This window comes from Scyliorhinus canicula, chromosome 9 (assembly GCF_902713615.1).
Source record: "Scyliorhinus canicula chromosome 9, sScyCan1.1, whole genome shotgun sequence".
Taxonomy (NCBI): Eukaryota; Metazoa; Chordata; class Chondrichthyes; order Carcharhiniformes; family Scyliorhinidae; genus Scyliorhinus; species Scyliorhinus canicula.
This window is the reverse complement of record NC_052154.1, coordinates 67,980,848-67,994,984: the sequence shown is the minus strand read 5'-3', so window position 1 is coordinate 67,994,984 and position 14,137 is coordinate 67,980,848. Positions and strand designations below refer to the sequence as shown.

General features: G+C 52.5%; 1 protein-coding gene across 3 annotated transcripts in view; it reads left to right on the top strand.

The window, feature by feature from the left end:
* The window catches only part of LOC119971383 (sodium/hydrogen exchanger 5-like), a 416,159-nt gene that overhangs the window by 297,853 nt on the left and 104,169 nt on the right, over positions 1-14,137 (top strand). For all 3 annotated transcript variants that reach the window (XM_038806843.1, XM_038806842.1, XM_038806844.1), the window contains exon 10: positions 9,870-9,999. In XM_038806843.1, coding sequence (XP_038662771.1) covers positions 9,870-9,999 — 130 coding nt within the window. The remainder of the gene's footprint in view (positions 1-9,869; positions 10,000-14,137) is intronic.

Genomic DNA, 14,137 nt, shown 5'->3' with positions numbered 1-14,137 from the left:
CTCACCAGAATGTAACCCAGAAGCGTGACCACGACTGTCACCCACCGTGCTGTGTGTCTCTATGTTGGTGGAGGGTGGGGATGGCAGCTGTGCCACGATTACGGAGGTCTCCTCGGAGCTCCCCTCTGATTTTTCTTTGGTTGGAGGCGGGGGAAGGGGGCCCCTGGATGTGCTGGCACCATCTGATGCAGATCCTGCGAGATAATGGACATGGGTCAGTGGAGGGATGGGTCATTCTGTATGGGGCATGAACTGTGTGGTAGTCACCACTGATGTATTGTGTATACTGCATACGAGGGTATTACGGTAAGGCCCCTGTACTACAGGTACGGGGGTAGATCCCTGCCTGCTGGTTTCGCCCAGTAGGTGGAGTATAAATGTGTGTGCTCACCGAGCTGCAGCCATTTCGCTCTACATCTCTGCGTAATAAAGCCTCGATTACTCTTTACTCTCGTCTCGTCGTAATTGATAGTGCATCAAGCTGCCTATGACGGACTGGGAAACATTACTGCAAAGAAGGACAGCAGACGGGCAATGGCAGGCATTCAAGGAACAGGCAAGTGAACTCCAAAGGCTGTTGATTCCTAATTGGCACAAGAGTAGAAAGGGAACTGTGGCCAAACCATGGCTTACAAGGGAAATTAGAGATAGGATTAGATTCAAAGAAGAGGCATACAAATTAGCAAGAAAAAGCAATAAACCTGAGGACTGTTTTAAATTCAACAACGACAGACCAAGGGATTGAGTAAGAAGGAGAAAATACAATATGAAAGTAAACTTGCGGGAAACAAGAAACTGACTGTAAAAGTTTCTATAGGTATGTAAAGAGAAAAAGATTAATAAAAAATAACGTAGGGACGGCACGGTGGCGCAGTGGTTAACACTGCTGCCTCACGGCGTCGAGGACCCGTGTTTGATCCCGGCCCTGGGTCATTTCCGTATGGAGTTTGTACATTCTCCCTGTATCTGCGTGGGTCTCACCCCCACAAACCCAAAGATGTGCAGGGTGGGTCGATTGGCCATGCTAAATTGCCACTTAATTGGAATAAAATGAATTGGGTACTCTAAATTTATAAAGCTAAATAAATAAATATTTTAAAAAAAATAATGTAGGCCGCTTGCAGTCATAAAGGGGGGAATTCATAACAGGGAACAAAGAAATGGTTGAGTAAATAAATTTGTACTTTGCTTCGGTCTTCACAAATAAAACAAGAATAATGTACCGGAAGTTCTGACAAGCACAAGCTTTAGTGAGGAACTGAAGGAAATTAGTGTTAGTAAAGAAATGTTTTCTGAGAAATTAATGGGATTGAAGGTGCACAAATCTTCAGGACCTGATAATCTTCATCCCAAAATACTTAAGGAAGTGGCCCTAGAAACAGTAGATCCGTTGGTGGATTCTTTGGACTTTGGAATGGTTCCTATAGATTGGAGGCAAGTGAATGTAACCCCCATATTCAAAAGGGGAGTCAGAGAGAAAACGGGGAACTATAGACCAGTGAGCCTAACGTCGGTAGTAGGGAAGTTGTTGGAGTCAATTATCAAGATTTCAGAGCACAGCATTTGGAAAGCAGTGGTGTAATCAGACAAAGTCAGCATGGATTTATGAAAGGAAATTCAGATAATAAATCAGGTGTATTATATTCATTGGAATTTAGAAGAGTGAGAGGGGATCTCATCGAAACTTGTAAAATTCTGACAGGATTTGACAGGTGTGGTGAATGTATTCACCTAATGCATGAGCTATCTGTATAACGATGTGACCTATGACCTGGAAGGGAGGATATGGTCTACTTCCAGGTACTGTACTGGAACCCAGGTGGGCTCCGCCCTCACCGGGGCTATATATAGACCGGCCACCTGTGGGCAGCACTCATTTGTACCGCCGACTCTGGCACGCGAGTTCATGGACAATAAAGTCTAATGTTCACTCGTTCTCACGGTCTCACAGTAAATTGACGGTATAACAACAGGATAGATTCAGAAAGAATGGGTGCGATTCTCCAGAAAGATTTCTAAGTAAGGTAGCGAGTGGGAACTGTCGTGAGCATCCCAGCGCTCGGCCTAGCGAGGCCAGCAATGCTATTCAATGTTAATTGGTCCACTTAACGAGGCCCCTGGGACTTTTCTCTGCAAATGAAGGCTCACCAGCTGATTCGCCGGCATGGCATTCGCCAGCCCCCTGCTCACAAGGTGAGCAGCACTTAAGCAGCACTTACTCCGTCAACCCCAGTCACCTCACAACAAGGACGCCGAGGAGACCGGCCCCAAGAATCGGCGATGCAGACCTGGGGAGGCCAGGAGAAATGCCCTGTTCCCCCAATGGTCCCGGAGGGTGGGCCACAGGGCAGCCAGTGCTGCCTGGGATAAGGTGGTGGCGGCGGCTGTGAGCTCGGTGAGTGTGACCAGGAGGACTGGCCTTCAATGCCGGAAATAGGGTAACAACCTACACTGGGCGGCACGAGTGAATAGACACCAAAGCCCCTCCACCCCCTCCCGAGAACGTTCCGCCTCCACGCGAGTATCCAAACCCCTCCCCTCCCACAACTCGCCGGGCGACCCCCAGCGCTCCCTTCACCCCCCACTCTCTCTTCAAACCTCCCTTCACCCACCTCTCCCTTCAACCCCCCCCCAATCCTTCATTCACACTCCCCTCCCACCATTGTGAACCATGTGTGCGGCTAATGATGCCCTCTCAGTGTCTCCTCAGCAAAAAGCTCTCCTACAGTCTTCGGGCAAGGGCCCAGGCTGGCTTGACGTGCTGTAAATAAGAATCCTCACTCCCTTCGAGGAGCAGGCCCAGAAGTGACTGGGGCGACCGAGGACAGAGTGGTCACCCACGTGGAGGCTGGCAGAAGCCGCAGAGGTGAGGAACCACTGGACCTATCAAACGTGAGTTGTTGTTGCCTTACTAACTGACCCATCCCTTCCACTGACCCCCCCCCCCCCCCCCCCCCCCCCCCCCCCGCCGCCCGCCGGGTCGGAGAATCCCCGGGGGGCGGCGCGAGTCCTGCCCCGACGTCGGCTGGCGCATTCTCCGGCGCCGGTTTTCGGGTGGGGGCGAGGTTCGCACCATTGGCAGAGGCCCCCCCCCCCCCCGGCAATTCTCTGGGGCCTGACGAGCCGAGCAACCGTCCGTTTTTGGACAGTCCCGCCGGCGGGGGGGGGGGGGGGGGGGGGGGGGTACATATGGACCTGGCAGGTAAGTCGGCTGGGGCGGTCCTCGGGGGTGGGGGGTGGACGCAAGGGGATCCGACCCCGGGAGGGACCTCCACGGTGGCCTGCCCCGCGATCGGGGCCCACCAATCTGTGGGCGGGCCTGTGCCGTGGGGGTACTCCTCCCTTCCGTGCCGGCCCCTGTAGGGCTCCGCAGAGAAGAGGAGCCCCCGCGCACGCGGCAAAACACGCCGGCGGTTCCGCGCAAGCGTGAGATCTCACCAGCCCTTTGGTGCATGCGCCAACTCACGCAGTCCCTTTGGCTGGAGCGGCGCCAACCCCTCCACCATCGACCTAGCTCCCGAGACAGGTGAGAATTCCTCACCTTGGGGGCCCGGTGACGCCGGAGTCGTTGGTGCTGGTTTTCCCGCCGGCGTGGGGACTTAGTCTCTGGAAAGGAGAATCACGGCCCACATGTCCAGGTCCTCCAGTCAGTGGCATCGACCCATCCTGGGTTGCCCTCTCTGCAGCCTCCCAGAAGACCACTTCAGAGGGGTGTTCCGAGGAAGACATGATCGAGGTATCACAGCTGTCATCCTCACCCTCCACCAACGCAGACACAGGGACTTCGGTGGGAAACGTTAGTGGTCAGGCGTCTGGGCCACAATCTGGTGAGCACCACACAGCTGCTGATGTACATCAGGTGGAGAAAGGAACCCCCAGGCGAGACAGCAGTTGGATGTCTGCTGGATCCCAGGACCCAGCCTGATGCTGAGCCTCTGGTACAGAGTTACCCAGAGCTGATGGAGTTAGGGTGAGGTCAGGACGTCAGCGAAACTCAACCAGATCCATAGCTGAATGGAGCAGTCCGAGAGGCTACGAGCACTGGAGATGTCGTCGGCAATGTGTGGTACTGAGGCCAAGGCTGCTAGGGTGGCAACTGCAGTGGAGAGCTTGGTGCACAATGTCAGCACCTTTAGTGAAGGTGGTCCATGGGGGTCATGGCTGAGGGTCTCAGTAGAATGTCCGACTTGCTGGGGGATGTGACCCAGTACCAGGCTGATCTTGATGAGGTTCTGCGGGACATGTCCCAGTTGCAGGTGGGCATTGCCGAGGCACTGCAGAGCATGGCTTTTACCAAGGGCGTCGACACAATGGTGCAGGGATCAGGGGGCCACCACGGCTGGCAGAGCCAGATGATGCAGGGGCAGCCGGGCCCGAACCAGATGCCTCTCCGTCCCAAGCTGAACACCAGGGCCCTTTGGGCACCAGCGGGAGGAGGCGCTGAGTGCCAACCTGGACCTGCCCCATGGAGTGCCGACGGTGGTTACCAGCTCCCCCAAGTTCCACCCCTCTGGTGAGGTCGCGTCTCACAGTCAGTACACGGGACAGAGCAGCATGGTGTGCATGTGCCACCAGGAAGTACGCCGGGGCCCTCCGGCCCCAGAGCCCCCAGAGGAGACCTGCCAGGGGCATCAAAGGCCATGGGACGAGGTAAGCAGCTGGCTGCCTCCACCTCTGATGTGCATCCTGGGGAGACAACTAAACCTGCGGTAGAGATAGGAGGGCAATGTACATCGAGGATCACTGAGGGCACCGAAGGAGGGGGGGGGGGTTATGTAGGGAGTGGGGGTTATGGGGGGAGCGGCACCATCGGGTGAGTCGGGAATTAGACAATAGAATAAACACCCTCCAGGCATCACGATCTGATTGGGATTCTAGGCAATGACTCCCATATGCTACTTGACTCACCCGCCCACAGGAATCCACTTGGGATGTGTGAAGTGCTCACATAACCACAATTGCCAATTCCCGATTAGCAAAAGCCTTCAGCTGCACAGCCAGAGGCCTAGGCAGTCTGTGGGTGTTCTGGGTGGTTGGTGGGACAGATGGGCAGGGACAAGGGTTGCCCCTGGAAAATATACACATGATCCAGGGGTTGTCATTGTGGTGCCACACATGGTTGCCACCCCGCCCCCCCCCCCCCCCCCCCCCCCCCCATGATGGCCCAGTCCTGCGGAGGATCCCCCACTCCCTCGTCGAGCGTTGGGGTGGTGGCAAGCCCAGCACCCCCAGGCTTTTTGCCTGTGAACAAAGATGGCTAATCCCATCCTCGATTCCCCGCAGGAACCCTACCGTAGGTTTACGATTATAAAAAGGAGTACTAATCGGCACTCAGCTTGACCACTTGCGGGTACACAGAGGGGAATTGTGAGCCGCACACTTAGTTCATTGTGGAGGGAGGGGGCGGAGCAGGAGAATGTGAGGAGTGGGGATGGGAGGGAATAACAGGAGCGGCACTGTTGGACATATGTGGGCCGGAGCACAGTATGGTGCTGGGCTGATGGGCAGAGCCGGTGGAGATCATTGATCTTCTTACAGCAGTAGGTGCTGGTGCTCCTGGTGATGTTCGCCGAACTGACAGCTGCTGCCAGCCTGCCACCTTCTCCCTGGCAACAAAGGCTGCCCTGTGGCTGATCCTCTGAGCCCCTTGGGGGAACAAGGCATCCTGTCTGGACTCGATCACATCCAACTATCTGGCCAGGTCGGCATCCCCAAATCAGTGGCATGGCTGCGGCCTGTGTGGTGTTTCCTCTGCAGGATAGGTTTAAGTGCTGCTCTCTCTTGCTGGCAGGCGTGGTCCCAGCGAATCAGCCAGCGGGACCATCATTTGTGTTGTGTAGCCCATGGGGCCTCGTTAAGTGGTCCAATGAATGTTTGATACCGGTGACAGCCTCACTGGGTTGAGCGTCCGGAAGCTCATGGCAGTTACCAGTCACTTCCAAAAAACCTTTCCATTAAATCGCCCCTGCATTTTGAAAGAGACCTCAGGTTAGTTTTTAAGGGGCCCCATATCTGAATCTGAGATGAGTAAACATTAGTCTAATAGTTGGTGCTCTTGCATCGACTCTGAAAGAAGATTAAGGGCTATAAGTCCCTTCCCACACACTAGCAACATGGTATGGACGTGTAACCTGCCCAGATCTGAGTTCAGATTTCTTCCTGCCTCTTCTGTTTGTCTGTCCTCATGGTGAATAATGTCTCAATTAGTGCTCCTTCCACAAACTCATTAATCATGTACTGCTTGTGGTGTCTCTGCTACCTACATCCACCAGTCAGCTTAAGCTGCTGCCTCTGCCCTAAGAAGAGCTCTATTTGCTCTCTCTCCCTCAAATGAACCTCTGGGAAGGAGAATCATAGCAGAGCAGGAGGCTATTCGACCCATCGTATTTGTGCTACTCTTGAAAAGAGCTGTCCAATTGGTCCCGTTCCCCCACTGTTCTATCTGTAGCCATGCAATTTTTTACCTTGCACGTATTTATCTAATTCTCTTCTGAAAGATGCTACTGAATCTCTTTGTACCACCTTCTCTGACATCGCTTTCCAGATCATCATGACTTATTGTGTTTAGAACATAGAACATACAGTGCAGAAAGAGGCCATTCAATCCATCGAGTCTGCACCGACACACTTACGGCCTCACTTCCACCCTATCCACGTAACCCAATAACCCCTCCTAACCTTTTTGGTCAGTCAGGGCAATTTTCATGGCCAATCCACCTAACCTGCACATCTTTGGACTGTGGGAGGAAATCGGAGCATCCGGAGGAAACCCACTCAGACACGGGGAGAACGTGCAGACTCCGCACAGATAGTGACCCATTGTGAAGCCACAGTGCTAGCCACTTGTGCTACCATGCTGCCCAAAACAAAAAAAATCTCCTCCCCCATTTTACCAATATCCATAAATCTGTGTCCTCTGGCTCATGAACATTCTGCAAGTGAAAATCATTTCTCCCCATCTAGTCTGTCAAACACATCATTATTTTGAACACCTCTATTAAATCGCCTGTTCTCTGTGAAGATCATAGCAGTGACAGTTAATCTGTGGCTACCCAAGTGGTCATGGGAGCTAAAGTGAATATCACCAAATCTTTGAAGCCTTTGAGCATAGTCTGGCCAGCCTTTCACATGAGACTTTTATACTGGGGTGCGTCTGTTAGATGAAAAAGAGTCCATGGCAGTATTTTGAGGAAGAACAAAGGAGTTCTCCCAGTGTTTAGCTCTTGAATTTAGTGTTTAACTCTCAATCAATATTACTTAAAAGAAAACAGATTGTTTGATCATGATCTCATTGCTGTCTGTGGAAGTTTGCAATGTGCAAATTGGTTATCACATTTCCTGCATTACAACAGTGTCTGTACTTTAACATGTAACATAGAGTGCTTCAAAGTGCTTTACAACCAAAGGCTACAAAAGGTGCTAAATACATGTAGATCGTTCTTCACATCATCAAAATGGGCGATCATTCACTTGTTGCTCCTTGCAGTTATTCTTCAACTGGCTAAACAGAGACAAGAGAAAGATGTTTTCTCTTTGGGAGGGAGCATCATCGCGAGAGTTGCCAATCTTCCAGGGACGTTCTGGGGCGGGAACCTCCAGTTGGCAACCATAATCATCCCTTAAAATACTATTGAGCTGGCCAGGTTTTGGCATTGTCAGCCAGTCATGCTTCCTGGTGTGTCTACCTGTCAGACCTTCCTCCTCACAGGGTGTTTGAAACACAGCACTACCTGCCCAAAATTGCTGTCAAAGATTTTTTTGCAGCACATTTGCATGCAGGGGAAAAAAGAAAATGTTACAAGTACCCAGCAGGGCAGGCAACCTCTGTGGAGAGAGATGTGATCAGGAATTTATCAGCCTTCTGGAGATGGGTTGGCACAGGGATAACAAGCACAATAGCAGCGTAAAGCATCAGGAGTGAAGTCTGACATCTTCAGGTGGCCACAGGATATTGTAAAATGCAGGCATGACAGCAGCTTGGCTGCCCATCCAATTGAGGCAGGTGGCCATTTAATCCTGTTGTCCCTGACAGTATTTCATTGGTATTGGGACAGCCCCCTTGCTGTGTGAAGAGATCATCTGGTTGGGGTGGAGGAGACCTTCCTTTCTGGATGCTCAATGGCCCACTAAGGGACTCCCAGAGGCAATGTCTCCACCACCCCCCCCCCCCCCCCCCCCCCCCCCCATCATATACAATGATGTTGTATATCAACAACATTTCTCCCCAGCCCTTTGAGGCCCCTCTACTGATGGCACTGCCAATGCTGGAGAGCTGCCTGGTCGCTGTCCTTAATGGGATGGCAGCCCCTGCTGAGGAGCTCTTATTTGGTTTCCATGGGTAAAATCCCCTCTGCGGTCCTGGCGTTTGCCCATTTGCCCACACAGATTTGGTCCCCGTGGTGGGACCCTCAGTGTACCAGTAAAATTCATTCTGGAGCTAATGTTTCAGGTCTATGAGCTTTCACCAGATCAGCTGCATGCAGCTCTAGTTTATCCAAGATCATAGTGTCAGGGCATTAATGCCCTATGTTTCACCAACATTTATATTTAACTTCATTTATTTTCCACATCATTGGCAATTAATTCTAATCATCAAAATGGATCATCTGAATAAGCGCATATAGAAGATATTGCAAATATACTTCAAAATGAAATGTGTATTTTGTTTTAATCATGGTAGTTAGACATTTTGTTTGTTTGAAGATTGATCAACATAAGTGAGAAACTGAGCTTATGTAGTGAAGGTCTTTGTAACATTCCTGCAGTTTTCTCATCCCCCCCATCACATACACTGGGAATAGCAGCTGGGGGAGTGGGTGGTGTGGGACACAAACCTCTCATTGATGCCACTTTGTGACCAGATGTCAGAAGTTCCTTTGATCATGTCACTAAAGCTCACTTTTCTCTTGCAGCCCTCCTAATTCATACTTGCTTCAAACTTGCGGCTAATTCACAGTAAAAACACACAGTGTAATTGTTTCTGACGTGAGCACAGTATAACCAATGCCATCTTTGAAGGAGATCCTGCTGCATCACATGTATAAACCTCAAGTGAATGCAACTAGAGCAGAGATCATTCTCATCCAAATAGTTTGAGCCCATGGGACGAATATAACTGAAAGGAAAAAGAAAGTCGAAAGCAATAATTTTAATTCCCAGTATTTTACTAATAATCTGCGCAAAAATCTATACTTACATTATTCTGAAATATGGGGTGGCACAGTGGTTAGCACTGCTGCCTCACAGCTCCAAGGTCCCGGGTTCAATTCTGGCCTCGGGTGACTGTCTGGAGTCTGCGTGGGTTTCCTCCGGGTGCTCCGGATTCCTTCCACAGTCCAAAGATGTGCAGGTTAGGTGGAATTGATATGCTAAATTGCCCTTTAGTGTCCAAAAGATAAGGTGGGGTTACTGGGTTATGGGGATAGGATGGAGGTGAGTGCTTGGTGGGGTGATATTTTCAGGGGCCGGTGTGGATTCAATAGGTCTCTTTCTGCACTGTAAATTCTATGATTCTACGATACTTGTTGTTATTCAGAAAACTAAGGTTGAATTTCTGGTTCCAATATCACCCTTCAGTCCGAACTTTTCCAATGGCATCGCTGTGGCCATAAGGGTTTCCTTCCAGCCTCGCACTTTTTGATTGTCTGTGTCAGGCAGGGGAAAGGTGCAAGTCCAGAGCCACCTGATTCTCGGAAAACGTGGAGTATATGGCAGTCCTAGCTTGCACTATGTTTTTAAAAAAAGGCTGAGGCTGTTTTTCATTAATTTCCCCTCTAATTCTCCATTTCCCAACATTATTAGTAAGAATCACTCCAAGTACTTGGTTCAAACATATTTATAGATGAACCCCGTATTAATTATTCTTGCAGATGGGAGCACTTTGACAAGAAGTACCTGAGCCAGCTCCTGATGCGCAAGTCAGCCTATAGAATCAAGGATGATATTTGGGATGTGTACCAGAAGCTCAATGTTCGTGATGCCATCAGCTTTGCTGACCAGGTACTGTACACCATTGTTTTTTCAAATCTGAGCTGGGAGTGGGTTGGATGCTGGGGTAGAGCTAGCCCAGAGCAAACTGCGGTTTTAAAAAAAAAAATTTTTATTGGAATTTTTTACAGAAAATAAGACAACAAACAATGAAATGCAACAAAATAACCCCATAATAACTGTAACACCCCCAAGACCGTATCAACGCATGTATCACATCCCCCCCCACCGCCCCAAACCCAGTGAACAACAAGAGAACTGAAAAATAAATAAAAATTAAATAAACAAACATAGTCATCATCCCCCCCTCTTCCCCCCTCCCCCCCGGGTTGCTGCTGTTGCTGTCTCAGCACCCTATCGTTGAGCCAGAAAGTCGAAGAAAGGTTGCCACCGCCTAAAGAACCCTTGTACCGATCCTCTCAGGGCGAATTTGACCTTCTCTAGCTTAATAAAACCCGCCATGTCATTGATCCAGGTCTCCACGCTTGGGGGCCTCGCATCCTTCCATTGTAGCAAGATCCTCCGCCGGGCTACTAGGGACGCAAAGGCCAGCACACCGGCCGCTTTCGCCTCCTGTACTCCCGGCTCCACCCCAACCCCAAAAATTACGAGTCCCCAGCCTGGCTTGACCCTGGATCCTACCACCCTCGACACCGTCCTCACCACCCCCTTCCAGAACTCCTCCAGTGCCGGGCATGCCCAGAACATATGGGCATGGTTTGCTGGACTCCCCGAGCACCTGACGCACTTGTCTTCGTCCCCAAAGAACCTACTCATCCTAGACCTGGACATGTGGGCCCGGTGCAGCACCTTGAATTGGATGAGGCTAAGCCGCGCACATGAGGAGGAAGAATGAACCCTCTCAGGGCATCAGCCCATGTCCCGTCTTCGATCTGTTCCCCTAGTTCCCCCTCCCACTTAGCTTGCAGCTCCTCTACTGACGCCTCCTCCACCTCCTGCATTACCTTGTAGATATCAGATATCTTCCCCTCTCTGACCCAGACCCCCGAAAGCACCCTGTCGCTCACCCCCCTCGCTGGAAGCGAAGGGAATCCCTTCACCTGCCGCTTAGCAAACGCCTTTACCTGCAGATACATGAACATGTTCCCCGGGGGGAGCCTAAATTTCTCCTCCAACTCCCCCAGGCTCGCAAACCTCCCATCAATGAACAGGTCCCTCAGCTGTCTGATACCCGCACTGTGCCAACCCTGGAATCCTCCATCAATGTTCTCCGGGACGAACCGATGGTTCCCCCTTAACGGAGCCTCCATCGAGCCCCCCACTTCTCCCCTACGTCGCCTCCACTGCCTCCAAATCTTGAGGGTAGCCGCCACCACCGGACTCGCGGTATACCTCGTAGGAGGGAGCGGCCACGGCACCATTACCAGGGCCCCCAGGCTTGTATCTCCACAGGACGCCCTCTCCATCCGTTTCCATGCTGCCCCCTCCCCCTCCATCACCCACCTGCGCACCATCGACACATTGGCCGCCCAATAATACCCCGAGAGATTGGGTAATGCCAGCCCCCCCCCCCCCATCTCTACCCCGCTCCAAGAAGACCCTCCTCACCCTCGGGGTCCCATGCGCCCAAACAAAGCTCATGATGCTGCTAGTCACCCTTCTAAAAAAGGCCCTAGGGATAAAGATGGGCAAACTCTGAAAGAGGAACAAGAACCTCGGGAGAACCGTCATTTTGACGGACTGCACTCTACCCGCCAACGATAGCGGCACCATGTCCCACCTTTTAAATTCCTCCTCCATCTGCTCCACCAGCCTGGTAAAATTAAGCTTATGGAGAGTCCCCCAACTCCCGGCCACCTGCACCCCCAGGTATCTGAAACTCTTCACTGCCCTCTTAAACGGGAGCCTCCCAATTCCCTCCTCTTGATCACCCGGGTGTACTACAAATACCTCGCTCTTGCCTAAATTTAACTTATAGCCCGAGAAGCCCCCAAACTCCGCTAACAGCTCCATCAGCCCCGGCATTCCCCCTTCTGGGTCCGCCACATACAACAGGTCGTCCGCATACAGCGATACCCGATGTTCCTCCCCACCCCGCACCAGACCCCTCCACCTCCCTGACTCCTTCAACGTCATAGCCAGAGGTTCAATCGCCAATGCAAAGAGCAAGGGGGACAGGGGGCACCCCTGCCTGGTCCCACGGTAGAGCCGAAAGTACTCCGAGCTCCTTCCATTGGTAACTACACTCGCCATCGGAGCCGCGTAGAGCAACCTCACCCATTTGATGAACCCCTCCCCAAATCCGAACCACTCCAGCACCTCCCACAGGTACCCCCACTCAACTCTATCAAACGCTTTCTCTGCATCCAGCGCCACCACTATCTCCACCTCCACCGCCGGCATCATAATAACATTTAGCAATCTCCGCACATTCGTGTTGAGCTGCCGTCCCTTGACAAATCCTGTCTGATCCTCGTGCATCACCCCTGGCACACAGTCCTCTATCCTGGTGGCCAGGATCTTCGCCAGCAACTTAGTGTCAACATTGAGGAGCGAGATAGGCCTGTATGATCCACACTGCAAGGGGTCCTTATCCTGCTTCAGGATCAGAGAGATCAGCGCCTGCGACATCGTCGGGGCAAAGCCCCCCCCCCCCCCTCCCATGCCTCATTGAAGGCTCGCACCAACAGGGGACCCACCAGATCAGCATACTTTTTATAAAATTCCACCGGGAACCCATCCGCCCCCCCCACCCACCCATCGGAGGCTCCGACCGGTACAGTTCCTCGTAGAAGTCCCTAAAGACCCCATTTACCTCTGCCCCCTTCTGCACTACATTCCCACCCTTATCCGTCACTCCACCAATTTCCCTAGCCGCATCCCGCCTACGGAGCTGATGCGCCAACATCCTGCTCGCCTTCTCCCCATACTCGTATACCACGCCCTGCGCCCTCCTCCACTGTGTCTCCGCCTTTCTGGTGGTCAACAAGTCGAACTAGGCCTGCAAACTACGCCGTTCCCCCAGAAACCCCTCCTCCGGTGCCTCCGTGTACCTCCTATCCACATCCAGGAGCTCCCCCACCAATCTCTCCCTCTCCCTCCTCTCCCTCCTTTCCCTATAGGCCCGGATGGAGATCAGCTCCCCCCGGATCACTGCTTTCAGAGCCTCCCAGACCATCCCCACCCGGACCTCCCCCGTGTCGTTGGTATCAAGATACCCCTCAATACTTCCCCGGACCCTCCTACACACCTCCTCATCAGCCAGCATCCCCACATCCAGGCGCCATAGCGAGCGCTGGTCCCGCGCCTCCCCCATCTCCAGATCTACCCAGTGCGGAGCATGGTCTGAAATTGCTATGGCCGAATAATCGGCATCCTGCACCTTCGGGATCAATCGCCTGCTCAGGACGAAAAAATCTATTCGGGAATAAACCCTATGGACGTGAGAGCGCCCTCGGCCTCCCAAACCTCCAGGGATCCACCCCTCCCATCTGGTCCATAAACCCCCTCAGCACTTTGGCCGCCGCCGGTCTCCTACCCGTCCTTGAACTGGACCGGCCCAGTGGGGGATCCAGCACTGTGTTAAAGTCTCCCCCCGTGATCAGGCCCCCTGCCTCCAGGTCCGGAATGCGGCCCAACAAGCGCCTCATGAAGCCGGCATCATCCCAATTCGGGGCATATACGTTAACCAGCACCACCTTCTCTCCCTGCAGCCTACCCTTCATCATAATATATTACATAGAATTTACAGTGCAGAAGGAGGCCATTCGGCCCATCAAGTCTGCGCCAGCTCCTGGAAAGAGCACCCTACCCAAGGTTAACACCTCCACCCTATCCCCATAACCCAGTAACCCCATAACCCAGTAACCCCACCCAACTCTAAGGGCAATTTTTGGACACTAAGGGCAATTTATCATGACCAATCCACCTAACCTGGACTTCTTTGGACTGTGGGAGGAAACCGGAGCACCCGGAGGAAACCCACGCACACACGGGGAGGACGTGCAGACTCCGCACAGACAGTGACCCAAGCCGGAATCGAACCTGGGACCCTGGAGCTGTGAAGCGATTGTGCTATCCACAATGCCACCGTGCTGCTTCTGCCCTCTATATCTGCCCTCCGTGCCCGACACCACCTCAGCCGCCTCGAACGCCACCCTCTTCCCCACCAGAATCGCCACCCCCCGGT